Source organism: Halichoerus grypus, chromosome 5 (genome assembly GCF_964656455.1).
Source record: "Halichoerus grypus chromosome 5, mHalGry1.hap1.1, whole genome shotgun sequence".
Lineage (NCBI taxonomy): Eukaryota > Metazoa > Chordata > Mammalia > Carnivora > Phocidae > Halichoerus > Halichoerus grypus.
The window spans coordinates 28648271-28662198 of NC_135716.1; the positions used below are offsets into that span (position 1 = coordinate 28648271).

A 13928-nucleotide genomic window follows, 5' to 3' on the forward strand; every position below is an offset into this window, starting at 1 on the left:
GGATGGTCAACATTCTCATTCCAGCAGAGGTCACATAAGAACAGACAAAAGTCCATTGGATTTGGCAATCTTGATGTCAGAGTAAAGCTACAGGTGGAGATTATTTCCCATAAAGTTCTTTCTTGACCTTAGTATGTGGGGATGCAATTTAGAGTTTCTGCTCTCAAAGTTCAGATGAGTAGAGTATGAAAGAGGAGCTTGGTGTGGAGCCAGTTTGCAAATGTTCTCTCTTCCAATAGGATGGTAAATTCTTTGAGGAATAAGGAAGGCACATAAAGATGAGTAAGACCCAGTCCCAACCCTCAGCATTTATAACAAATCAGAAATAAGACATCCGTAGTACAAGATGGGACATGTATTATAAAATAGCAGAGATTCAAAAGAGGGATACACCACATCCAGACATTAAGAAGAGCCTGCTTACTCCTCCTCAGTTGTTAGCACAGAGATATGCACATACTTAACACTTAAACTATATCAATTGCTGAATTTTCCTCTGAACAAATCTGGTATATTATTAATAAAGTCCCTTTTATTCCAAAATCCAAGGAAACTTCAAACTCATTCATGAGATATTTATTAAAATAACACATTTAGGGAAAAAATCAATACAATGTATACATCATTACTGAAAACTGTATACCATCATACAAAAAAGGATTTTATTTTGGGAAATTGATTCCTAATTTATGGCAAGTTTTACTTTCAGAAATAAAACCACAAAACAACACAATCTCATCCAATCTTAAAGGCTGGCATGCTGAGCAAGGAATGTTCTTATTCTTTGTAGGAGCTCCTTCTTTACACTGTCAGGTACCAGGGCTGAAATACAAAAATAAAAATATAGGAGTAAGAAGATTCCAATTAATATATGTCAATTTGGTATTTGATATTTTATTCAGAATTAACAAAATAATTTCATGAATAACCCATATGCCTCAAAAAAGAAAGAGGTAAAGATAGCTGAAAAAATAAAGTATATTTGCAATTCATTATTTGAGTGAACTATCCAATACCTAAATATACTGCACACTAACGAGAATAAAATATGGGAAAATTCTTTAAACTAGGAGTGGAAAAGACCTTTTTGAAACAGAGGGTTATAACAAATTGATAAATTTGATATAAATCAACAATGGCAATTTAGTAAGTGGGTCAAAATCACCATAAAGAAAGGCAAAAGACAAAAAGTGGGAAAACACTCTTATAGAAATGGGCTGATCTCTCACTGCATTTCTCCAAATTGATAAAAGATCAGACTAATAGAAAAATGAGCAAAAGAAATGAAGAAAAGGCAAAACACAGTTCTTGAACATAAAAGGGGTGTAACTTCATAATTGAAATGTAAATTAAAACCACAAACAGCATGTTTTGCCAATTATATTGGTTAAAAACCAAAGGTCAGTAATATCCTGTGTTGGCAACACTGAGGGAAAACTGGCTCTCTTATATTAGCTGGTGGAGATTATAAATTGGTACAATACTTTTGGGAAGGTAATTTGGCAATACTGTATTGAAGTAAGTGCACATACTCTCTGACTCAGCAAGATGCAAAAATTGCAACAGGAGTTACATTTGTGGTATTTTTACTTCTTCAATTTTGAACCATGTGACTATTATCTATTCAGGGTATCACACTAAAAAAAAAGGCCCTGCTCTTTGAAATTTTAATTAGAGCCCTGCTCTTTGTAATTTTAAATTACTATTAAATGTCAACAAATGAATCTACACTATTTTTTTTCTTTTCTTGGCTACTAATAAATAAGGACAATAGTGAATTAACTAAAATTTCTAATGCTACTTGCTTGTATCCAAAGGAAATGAAATATTTCAGATACAGTTCAGTATTCCAAAAATAAGTACACAAATTAAATAGGACACGTACTCCTCTTTACAGATTGTTTAGTTTAAGCCTGCTAGAAATAAAAGCTACATAATTAATTCAAGACCACTGGAAACGTGATCAGTACGTATATTAAACACACTTTTAATAAAAATTAAGGTGATGGGAGTATAGATTAGTTGCCTTGGAGTTAGGGATAAGGTATGACTATAAAAGGATAGCTTGAGGGAGTTTTTTTGCGGGGAGGAGGGTAGTTCCATGAATTTGTACATGTGTATACAATTCATGGAACTGCACACTAAAAAATGGTCAATTCTACTGTATGTTAGTTAAAAAAAGAAAATAAATACTTCTCTTGGCTATAAAGAAGACTAAGAACATAAAACAAAAGATTTATTTTTATTTCTCTGTTCTGTATTTGCTCATTTTCTAGCAGTGGAGCTATAAGGGGTTGAAATGTCTAAGACACAAGTGTTGAAGGAGAAGCAAAGAAAATTTCTGCCCTGTATAACCAGCTCCAAAATGGTAATAGCTTAAGCATAAACTACAGAAGGAAAATAGAAAAAGAAATTGGAGGATATTATTTTAAAATGTAAATCCATCTGGGGAACAATAAATACTATATTTTGTTTTTCTTTCCCTGAGACATACTTGATGAAAAAGTCTTTTTTTTTTAGCTGTAAACAGCCTACAGATGGCTGGAAAGGACTACAGGATTCTGTAGCTCTACCCCAGCAGGTAGTTCAGAGAATTAGTACTCTCTAGTAATAATTTTCAAACTTTTTTACTTTTTACACTTAAATTCTTTTTACTACTTCTGTGTGACAAAACAGATAATGGATTATCTAATTTATCTGCTTTCACTTAAAATTACCAAAAGAAACCCTTTCACAAAATAAATGAAAATAATGTAGCCACATCTGAGCTAACAATGTAATGTAGTTCTTAATATTTATTACATATCATAAATGTTAATATACTGTTTCATCTCTTTCCTTTGCCTTCTGTAAGGAAATGAAGATGATGGTAGTGTGAATTTTAAATACAGATTACCCAGAACACAAAGTTTTAGAGCCACCAAATTCTTAATTTAGACACTTAAGAAGACAGAGCTTTACTTATTTTTAAAAAGAAAAACAAGAGAAGAGCATTGACCCTGGGGCTGGAGTAAAACTTTGAATTATTAAATATTTAAGTGAAATTGGGCCATATCTAATAAAATTTATAAATCCTAGCTTCAGGTAATACTTGCCTCTACAAAAATCCCACATTTTAAAAATTATCTGTCTTAACCACCATCATCAACTTATATCTGTATACTGTTTTAGAGTCCAAAAACATTTTATACCTCTTATCTCATGTATTACTCAAGACTATGCTAGAGAGGCAGGAAGGCAATTATAATCTTTCCCAATGAGGAAATGCAAGTACCCAAATAATTCTGGAAAGGTTGTTTTTCCCTATAAAAAGAAAGAAAAGCTGAACCAGTGAGGGAGAGAGAGAGAGAGAGAAATCATGTCTTCAGCACACCTTTCCTTTCACACAATTTGTATTCCTTACCTCTGCCTTTTGGTGTGATTTCAGCCACCAAGTCATCAACAGTAACGTGTTCTAGTCCTTTTTCTTTAATTACCTCTTATGCAAAAGCAAAAAACAAATCATATCATTTAAAATCATTATCTGTAAGAAAGATTTTCATAGAGGAAGGGTTAAGATCATGTTTTTAGAGTGCAGACTGGTCTTTAAAAAAAAAAAAAGAGGACACTTCTTTTTTTCTTTTCTAATGAAGATTTAGTTCAACCTTAAACACATTATTCACCAGATCAAAATCTTAAAAGCCTGTTCATCTCTCAGCTAAATAACCTGTAACTTAACAATTATTATAACACTTAGAATGAATTTGGACTATAAAGTCAAATCTAATTATGTGTAAAAAGCTGGAAACATATAACTGTACAGATCTTATTTCACCATAATCATACCAGCTCTTGAATGTATGGAAGGGGTAAAAAGCTATTATTTGAGTCTAACTTGTAATTTCATTGCCCAAAATTAAAGAATAGAACAACTCCTTTGTTCCTTTCTCTTCTCGAGGCTGGGCCAAAGGAGAGAGAAGAGGGCAAGGAGTTAATATTTACTGGAACACTCTTATGTGCTGCGTGATTTACGGCATTTGATATTCATTAACAATCTAATGGGCTGGACATTTTTCCACTTACAAGTGACCTAACTGAGGCTTAAAGTAAATAACTCATCCAAACATGAGCTGAAATCCAGTTCCAGTCTCTTTCAGTGAAGGTCTGTATGACCCCCGAAACTATGCTTTTTCTAATGTGCCACACTGCCTTCTTAGGGTTAGTAATATAAATAGTCTCTATTATTAATTGTAGAAACCATTACAATATAATAGGAGTTCACTGAAAATATCCAGAATTCCAGTATACCAAAGCCGAGCCAGAAGAGGCTCATCTTCATGACATGTATCAACTATCTAGTGGCATCATCATCGATACCTAGCAATTTTATAAGCTTCCATTCTACATTTTAAAAAATAAGTGTAATTACCTAAGATCTTTTATAGGTAAATTTTCAAAAATAACACTGTTAAAGCCAGGAGATATAATTCCCATGGACTCTGCCAATCATAAAGTGTTCAATTTGTTATAAAGTAAAAACATAGGAATAACTAATGTTTCACGTTGAGTAGGCACACTGAAAAAGGATGGAATGCATACTTTGATGCCAGAAAAAATCTTGCCTCACTTGTTTTAAGAAAAAAAAAGAAAATTTCTAAAGATTCAGGAATTATCTCTACCAAAAGGAGACAGGGGGAAATCATTACTAGAAGATTGAATTTTCTATTTGTTTAAAATTATGTTCAGCACTCGATAGATCTTAAAATACTGCCTATTATTTTTCTAGTGAACCCCAAGCCAACAAGAAGAATGAAATTAGCTTATCTTGTAAATGAAACTGATTACCTTTACAGTGTGCCTTCAACTGGTCCTTCCAGCCACATTCAATTAATTTAGCTCTCAGCAACTCTTTGAGGCTGTTGAGAAAGAAAATTTTTCATATTAAACTATAACAAGGTACAATATTTTAGGTAGGAATGTTTGAAGCAAAAGTTCAAATGTTCCCTGCCTTCTAATCCCAAAAACTTTACCTTAACTGTGACCTAATCTTGGTTTTATTACTAAATAATTCTTTGACCTTATGCAAGTCATTTGAACTCTGGACTTCATTTTCATCATCAGTAAAATTAATTCTCAAGAAACTCTACTCTCTGGCCTTCTCATACACTTTCTACTCACCTCCACCAACAGGAATATTGTGGATCTTGTACAACTTCTAAATGGTATTACTTGAGCTTGAAGCTGCTGCACCTCAAAATCTTAAAACTCCAAAATCTATTCTCTGACTACAGACTCTTATCCTTGAGCTCTCTTACTTCCCCATCATATCCCTCTCTAACCTCAAAAACTTTCCCCTCAATTTTTTCCCGTAACCTTCTAAATTATATACTAAGTGTGGTATTTCATTGATTCTAAGACTGTTTTTTCCCCACATTTCAACAATTCAGTAATTAGTATGCCTATCATAATTTAATTGGCAGTATCTTCTTTTACCCTACTGGTAAAAAAAAATAATAATAATGGTGTGTATAGCAACTAATGGCATCATGGGTGTAATTAAACATTTTCTTACCAATATTTTCTTATCCTTTTGCCATACCCATTCTTACAAATCTTCAATCTTCAACCTAAGTAATTTCTCAGTGCTTGAACATGTCATGTCCCAAAACAAACCACTTCTCTTTCAATATTTCTAACCATTCACTACGTGACATTTCCATCTTGGTATTTAATTAGGTCTTTCCATCTTAATAGAGCCAAAACCCAACTCCTGCTTCTCTCCCACTTCAACCGATTCTCCCTGTCAGAATGCCATTGTCCATCCTTGTTCCTCAGGCTAGAAAACTTGGCATCCTTCACTCAGCAACTCTGTTAACACTATACATAAAATCCAGAGGAGCAATTCCTATTGGTTCCAGTTTTATTTTTTTATTTTAGTTTTTTTAAAGATTTTATTTATTTATTTGACAGAGACAGACACAGCAAGAGAGGGAACACAAGCAGGGGGAGTGGGAGAGGGAGAAGCAGGCTTCTCGCGGAACAGGGAGCCCGATGTGGGGCTCGATCCCAGGACCCTGGTATCATGACCTGAGCCGAAGGCAGACGCTTAACGACTGAGCCACCCAGGCGCCCCTCCAGTTTTAAATATATACTTCAATTCAAATGTTTTTCACCATCTTTGCCATTACTCCCCTAGTCCAAGCCATCTTCTTTTTTGACTAGACTGTTACCAAAGCCCCTAACTTGTTCCCCTGCTCCCTCCCTTATATACTTTGCTCTCCTTCCTCTGCTCAAAAGGGTCTGGTGGCTTCCCAATTTACTTAAAATTCCAAATCTATGCTACAGCCTAAATAATCCTCCATGATCTTGCCCCCCTCCCCAGCTATGCCTCTGACTTTATCTCTTCTTCTCCTCATCCAATTTATTCAGGCTCATGAGCTTCCATGTGGTGATCAAAATACCAGCAAGCTCCTGTCTTGGGTCCTTGGCTCTTGGGAGTCCCCTCATTCCTTCATATCCTTCTGACCTCTTATCAGTGAAGCCTTCTTTATTTTTTTGTCTCAAATACACACCTCATTATTCTCGGTTTTATTTTTCCTCTAGAACTTATCACCATCTACATAATACAGACTTATTTTCTGTCTTCTCCCATGTAAGCTCCATGAAAGAACAGACTTTATTTTGTTCACTACCGTATCTCCAGCACCTTAAGAGGACATAGCATATGGTAGAAACTCAGTAATTTTAAGCTGCATGAATGAAAAAAAACAAACATAAATAACCTCCTTTCCTCATTACGGCTAATACTCTCCTAAAACAAATAAACATAAATAACCCCCTTTCCTCATTACTGCTAATACTATCCTCTCAGTTCCCCAAGGCATTGTTCTGGATGTCTTCTTCCTCATTTCTCATATTGAGGGCTGCTTTTACTTTAAAAAATTATAAGTTCTTCTATTTTTGCTGTTTTCCATTTTTAATCTGATATAATCTGCTAACATGTTCTTCTGTAATCTATGTCTAGCCCTTCAAGTCTCTCTTCCACATTGCCAGGCTAATATTCCTAAAGAGCAAATGTGATGTAGTCATCCCCCTTCTTAGGATCTTTTAATGACTCCCACCACCCAAGGATAAAGTCAACAACAGATGTTTCTGCAAACCCATCACCCATTTTCCTGACCTTTCTTTGACACCACTCTTAGTGTAAGAAATCTAAATAGGGTTCCAACATTGGAAATGAGACCTAAGCAAGGTTGACCATAACTGGCCTATGTACCTAAGTAAGATGGTAATCACGCCAGGTACTTTGCTGGAACTACTAGGAGAAAGGTAGTCTGAGCCAGAGGGTATGAACTCTGAACTGCTAATCTCTGCCACCTTGTGGGTAGAGCCTGCTTGAGAATAAAGCGAACACAGAAGAAAACAGAGCTGAGAAAGAAAAAGAAAGACATATTCTTGGTAACAATTTTTGGGTGCTTGGACCCAGTGGAGACTGAAGCAACTTCGAGCTCTAAACTTTGTACTTAGATGAGCTTATATATTTCACTGGTTAAGCCGGTTTCTGAGTTCTATCATTTACAAATGAAAGAATTCTGACTTATACAAAATCCACTCCTCTTGTCCACTGTTACAGCAACATCACCTTCACACTTCACCTGCTAGCTTTAATTTTGTAGCTCCTCAGAACATTATCATGTTGTAACAAATCCCTGTGACTTTGCACATTCTGTTCCATCTGCCTAGAATGTCTTCTGTTCTTTATTGGCTGGAAGAATGGCTAATCTTTTTCCCGAGTTGAAGGAACTCTTTTACTATTTTGTAACTGATTACCTTAACCCCCAAGGTAGAGTTGAAAGATCCCTCCTGTTCCTTATATATTTCTCTTATGCAACTTTTCACCCTGTTTCTGGAAGCCTTTCTTGATTCCTGAGTCTCTGTTTAGTACTTCCAAACCTGTTCATTCTTCAAATATTTACCTTGGCCAATTATGTGCTAGTGATGATGCTAGGGATACAATGGTATTTCTACTGTCAAGGAACTTAGATTACACTGCAGGACACAAACAAGCAAAGCAGGTGGTTATAATATGTGATTAAATGCTAGGCTAGAACAAGGGATCTGGGACTTAACAGATTCCTGTAAGAAGTGATGTTTAAATTAAGACCTGAAAGATGAGCTAGAATTAGTTAAAGATCAGGGGAAGAAGAGTATTTCAGAGTAGGAACAGCACATGCTGCTCTGAAGTTGAGAGTGTAGAAACTGAAAACTGGTTCTACCACATTATCTCCCTGTTAAAAACTGGGTAACATTATGTTTTTAATTGTAGTTATTTGGGATTTTTTTTCTCTTCCATTTGATTATACATTCTTTGAGTCATTTCCTGTTCATCTTTCTAGATGACTCACTTTCCTTTAAGCATGCAATATTGAACACACCTATTTTTTATAGATGTTAGGAATTGAAACTTTTGATAATATCAATTTTCTGTAATTCCTTCCACTGACATCAGTTTTGTTCCTTGATATTTAGATTTTTACATATAACGTAACTATAATTTAAAGACGTTAAATGTAATTTACTAACACAATCTATTGCTTACCGTTCTCTTTCTCCAGTTTCTATCAACTTTTGGTTAATCGCTGCTCTCATCTGCGCATCTTTGTTCATCTTGCTAACCTGAACATCAACATGTATTTTCAGATACAAAACACATACAAAGCATTTTCTTCTAAATCCTCTAGGTAAGCATCCCAACACACTTAACATTCTATCACCTGAAGGGGTGATAAATTTCAACAATGTGTTAACAATGTCATTACTCTAAATATTATTTACTGCATCCCAAGAAGTCATATTGATTAATGCACTTTACAATTTTTCTTCCCCCATATACTCTTTATTAATCAATCTTTGGATAATAATAACTATTGTAACTTTTATGCAACACTTATGTGCCAAGTACTGGGTTAACACATTGATTTTTTTTAACCTCGTTTAATTCCCAAAACTTGTTCTTTTATGTAAGAATTATTAACATAATTTGTATTTTACAATTGAGAAAACTGAGGCACCAGGATAGAAAGTGGTGAAGGCAGGATTTGAACTCATGCACTTTGAGCCCAGCAGCCCCAAAACACTTTAACAGCGCATCATAACTGACTGCTAATCATTTCTGCACCTTAACTGCATTCAAAATTTCGGGGAAGCCACATAACCTAAATACTAATAAAAGATTAAGCACTGTTGGTGAAAAATCAAAGTTACAGATTAGGCTCTAAGTGCTTTACTTTTCAGTAGAATGTACCCAGAATTACAACTGCCAAACTAGCTCCAAGTATGTGTTTGTGTATGGTCTTCATCAAAGCTTGCTGGTAGGATAAGGGAAAAACAAATCTCAAACTAATTCCTAACTTAGAAAATTCTCAATTTTCAGTGAAAAAAGACAACCAAAACCAAAGCGATTTAGAAAGGAGAGGGAGGTTAGAATGACACTTGGAAAAAGCTAACATTACTGCACATAATCTGTCACTAACTTGGGACCACTTTTGCTGTGTCCCATCTCGCCTATATGAAAAGTCAGGCTGGCAATTGAGTTTTGAGTTGGGAAAAAAATTTTTTTTGAGTGGAACAGGAAAAAGTAAGGGCTGAGAAAGGACTGAGAAATGTTTGCTTGTGTAGTTGGAGGCTCACATTTTCCAAAATAATTCTAAGGTCTAGTCGGTACCATTCCTAGAATATTGAACTTGATCTCGCCTTGGCCCCTAAAATACGGATAGTGACCTTGGACAAGTCAATTCTTAAAGGCCTCAGTTTTCTCACTGGTAAAACGAGGGCGCTAGGGGATCCCTCCCAGTTCAGACATTCTTTGGGAAAATAGAATAGGGCGGAGACAGCGGGAGAGGCGGGAGGGGAGGAGCCAGAAAACAAAGCGTGGACTGGCTTCAGGCCAACTCCAGTTGCACGCCCTGTCGGAGAGCCCTACAGGCCCGCGAGCGCGGGTCGGGGAAGCTAACGAAAGACAGCACATCGAAAGGAGCCTGGGCTGGGCCCGGGTCCCGGCCCTGAGGACCACGGGCATAGCTCACCACCATCACCGCGGGCGAGGGCCGTCCCTTCCCAGCGACGAAATGACCCTTGCGCTGACGACCGTTACCTACCACACTCTTCGGCTGCCCGGACCTAGACCCTCAGTAGCTCGGGCACCTAAGCACACAGAAAGCTAAAACACGCATTTCCGGGGCGGGGTCTCGCCGCCCTGCCTATAAATGTGAGAATTTAACCAGCGCGGGCCGCCTCCTAGTAGCTCAGCCTTCTGGGTAAGAGAGTCCAGACCATGCTGTCGTGCGGGCGTTAAGTCTGCGAAAAACTACCTAGCCCGTCATGCAACTTCCTCATGGACACTACATTTCCCAGAGGGCATCCCGCACCGCAGCGTTTTCTGGGATGGGAACCACGCCGCCTGGGAGCCTCGGTGATACGAGCGAAGCGCGGACCTTTCAACAAGAGCTTTATTAATTCTCACGCTACGACCCAGGAAGGCTATGGAGGTGGCTGCTAATTGCTCTCTGCGCGTGAAGAGACCTCTGTTGGATCCCCGTTTCGAGGGTTACAAGCTCTCCCTCGAGCCGCTGCCCTGTTACCAGCTGGAGCTTGACGCAGGTGGGAAGCGGCGGCGTCCCCGGCACTCTAGTCCTTTCCCCTGTCGGCTGCCAGCGGCCGGACCCTTCCCTCATTTTCTTCCATTCTGACTTGGGCAGGCGACCGGGGCCTTCTGCACGGCCCGTCGGGCTGGGGTGGACCGAGGGTGGTCGCCCTGGAGACGGACGCCCATCCCGGAACCCAGTGGGAGTCTCTTTGGCGCGGCTCTTAATTAGCGAGACCGTGGGCCGGCGCTGGCTCGGGCGCCCGGGCTCCAAGGTTCGTCAAGCGGCACGCGGCTGCTGCCTGGGCTTCGGTCGCCTGTCCGTCCCTGGCCTGGGCCCTGCTGCGGAGAGAACTCAGGACTTGTTTCGCTTTCGAGCATCCCCTGTAACCGTGTGTAACCTTGTGCGTTGAGAAGCCACACCTCCTGGGAGGACCCCCAGCTCCTGTTTCCTCTGGCGGAGACCCGTTTCGTAGAAGAGAAACTCCGTTGCAGTTCAGAGCGTTTTCAGTTACAGAGGTGCTGTCAGACTAAGGACATTATCGTAGAGAACATCTCTAGAAATTTTTGAGGAAAAGTTGATTTAGTACCTACACTTCTGCTATTTGTTTTGTGTATCTGAGGCTGGCCAAAAAATTCATCCTTGTTCTTTCTTACGAGGTAATGAATGGCATTTTCGTTAAAGAGCCCAGAGATTTGCATTTTTAATACATACCTCTACTGGTTCTGGTGCATGTTGTGAGTGGGTCACACATTGAGAAATACTGATCTAGAGTTAAAGGACTTTTATCAAATAAGTGTTTATTAATTGATTTATAAAATTTGGAAATATTTATGGAGAGAGCCTGTTTTATGTTACAAGCTGATATCAAGATGAATATGATACAGTCTGTAACATAAAAGTGCAGTTGGCTTCTTGGGAAGAAAAGTATAAACATAATTACAAAACAGTGTGATAAGACAGTGATTGGGTTATGTACAGAACGTAATGGTAGTACTTAAATATCTTTCCAAACCAGCCAGGGGATCTGGGAAGGCTTCCTGGAGGAGTTGATATCTAAGTTGAGTTTTGAAGGAGAGGTAAGCATTGACTGGGGTAAGATAAAATGAGCTTAGCTTTTCTTTTAATTCCCTTCCTTTCCTTCTTCTACCCCATGTCAGTAATGGGGTATCACTATGTTTAGCTTGTGCATTAAACTCAGTGGCCAAAAGAGTAAGCAATTATTGTTGCTCACAAGTCTACAAGTTAGGTAGGTGGTTCTTCTAATAGTGGCTTGGACTCATTCCTGCATCTTTGTTCAGTTATGGTGGTTTGGTGGCTCCGCTCATCTTGGCTGGACTTCCTCATATGTTTGGGGATTCTCTGGCTATAGACTGGTATAAAATTATTTCAAATGGTCTTTGCTTAGCTCTTCTCCATGTGGTCTCTCATTTTTAGCAGGCTAGCCCAGGCTTAATCCAAGAAAAGTAGCAGTGCACAGGCACTTTTTTTAGGCTACTGCCGGGAATAAGTTTGCTCTTGTCCCATTGGTCCAAACAAGATGTATAAACAAGCCGTAAGGTCAGTGTAGCAAGCTCATAGCAAAGGGCATAGATCCAGGGAGGCATAAAAAATTGGGACTATTGTGCAAGTCTATATAGTTGCTTATGTTGGAGTCATGGAGTATTTCTTCTTTTAGTCCTGTTCAGTCTGTCAGCAATACAGTCAGCTCAAAATTTGACTTCTCCTTGCCTCTACCCTTCTCCAAATTAGAGTTATCTCTTACCTGAACTGTAGTAGTTTATTGACTAGCTTTCCCGCCATTCCAGTCTCCTTCCTTCCATTCTCTGTAAAGCAGTATCCTTTTAGTTTTTAATTTTATATTTATTTGATATCCTGTTTCCTCCACTAGACTGTGAGCTCCATGGAGACAGTAATGTTTTCTTTTGTTCACTACTCTGTCCCTAGTGCTTAGCATTGTAGGTGCTCAATAAATAGAGTGCATGAAGAAAAGGAGGAATTGGTATTGAGGCCATTCCAATCCTGAAAAAGCCTGAGCAATGGGAGAGAGTAAGTAGGTTGTGTGTAGGACAATGATGCAGTCCTGTATAGCTGGAGCAAAAACTCTCCTGGGGAAGTAGAGACCACTTAGAAAAATAGGTGAGGGCACTGTTTGCCTTGTGGACTTTATCCACACCTCCGGTGTGTGTAAGTCAGTGTTTCCCAGACATTTTCTCTGGCCCTTACAATGAAAAAAATAAAGCTCAGCTGTCAAAGATTTGCCAGCTTTTTAATTTGCTAAATGGAGATGTTTCTTATTTTTTGTTGTTTCAAGTTTATATTTAAATTCTAGTTAGCTAACATATAGTGTAATATTGGTTTCAGGAGTAGAATTTAGTGATTCTTCACTTAATGTGTAACACCCAGTGCTCATCACAAGTGCCCTCCTTGATGGACTTTTAACATCACCCATTTAGCCCATGCCCTGCCCACCTCCCCTCCAGCAACCCTCAGTTTGTTCTTTATGGTTAAGAGTCTCTTATGGTTTGCCTCCCTCTTTTTTTCCCCCTTCCCCATGTGCATCTGTTTTGGTTTTTCAGTTCCACATACGACTGAAATCAAACGGTATTTGTCTTGCTATGACTGACTTGTTTGGCTTAGCTTGATAAACTCTAGCTCCTTATGGGAGATGTTTCTTAAAAACTGATGTCCTCATCCATTCTTTCATAAGCAGAAGGATATTTTAACATCAAAAAGCAGGAAGCAAACTTTCCCAATAGTCCTCTAAACAGAATACATTAACTTTATTAACAATTCGCTAAGTTGTCATTGTTTTCTCTTCTTTTCACCATTGTTGGTTTTGCAGTCTGTGTTTGGGATGCACAGTTGGAGGTGATGAGATGCCATTTAGGGTGTTAGGTATAGAGAAGAAATAGATTTAGAGATTGAGTGGTTTAATTTTAGGTTCTGTGGAGGTTGAATTTGGAAGATTGGAGGAATAGAGACAGGGAGACCAGTTTGGAGGCTTTTGCAATAATTCATGTGAGGGGTTTTCATTAAGAATTGCTACCTGAGGAGGAGGATGGAGAGGTTAATTCTTTTAAAAACTGTCATTTCTAGAGATAGTGAGGTATGATTGAGGAGTTCCTCTTGGCAACTTGATTTCTTCTTTGCTACCCAAGGAGTTTACATTAATTCAGCAAAATGTTAGTGGATGGTGTGTGAAACTGTGCATTTAGGATGTGAGGGTGAAGATGTGCTCTGGTTTCAAAGAGCTTGGAATACTGGTTTATTTTTATTCTCTTGTTTTAAATGATGTTAGTAAAT

The 13928-nt window shown here is 38.3% G+C and overlaps 2 protein-coding genes across 3 annotated transcripts in view; one reads left to right on the forward strand and one right to left on the reverse strand.

Annotated features, from left to right (window-relative positions):
• Positions 1 to 560: 560 nt before the first annotated feature.
• ENY2 (ENY2 transcription and export complex 2 subunit) lies at positions 561 to 10229 on the reverse strand. 2 transcript variants are annotated; one of them, XM_036075750.2, is made up of 5 exons: positions 10137 to 10229; positions 8579 to 8655; positions 4825 to 4895; positions 3404 to 3478; positions 561 to 822 (listed from the first exon to the last, which is right to left on the reverse strand). In XM_036075750.2, the coding sequence occupies exons 2-5, from the start codon at positions 8644 to 8646 to the stop codon at positions 746 to 748; spliced, it is 291 nt and encodes a 96-aa protein (XP_035931643.1). In that variant the 5' UTR covers positions 8647 to 8655; positions 10137 to 10229; the 3' UTR covers positions 561 to 745. The 2 variants fall into 2 exon arrangements, with proteins under 2 accessions (XP_035931643.1, XP_035931642.1); XM_036075749.2 differs by having other exon boundaries at positions 10065 to 10228.
• A 110-nt stretch (positions 10230 to 10339) lies between these two features.
• NUDCD1 (NudC domain containing 1) overlaps positions 10340 to 13928 on the forward strand; it is a 65139-nt gene continuing 61550 nt past the window's right edge. The window contains exon 1 of the mRNA XM_078071663.1: positions 10340 to 10638. Within this exon, the coding sequence (XP_077927789.1) occupies positions 10521 to 10638 (118 nt within the window). The 5' untranslated portion in view covers positions 10340 to 10520. The remainder of the gene's footprint in view (positions 10639 to 13928) is intronic.

Coding starts and splice junctions, on each gene's coding strand:
- ENY2 (XM_036075749.2), bottom strand. Junction 4,896..8,578: donor GAAACTGGAGAAAGAGAACG/GTAAGCAATAGA, acceptor CTTTCTCAACAG/CCTCAAAGAGTTGCTGAGAG. Junction 823..3,403: donor AATCACACCAAAAGGCAGAG/GTAAGGAATACA, acceptor TTTGTATTTCAG/CCCTGGTACCTGACAGTGTA.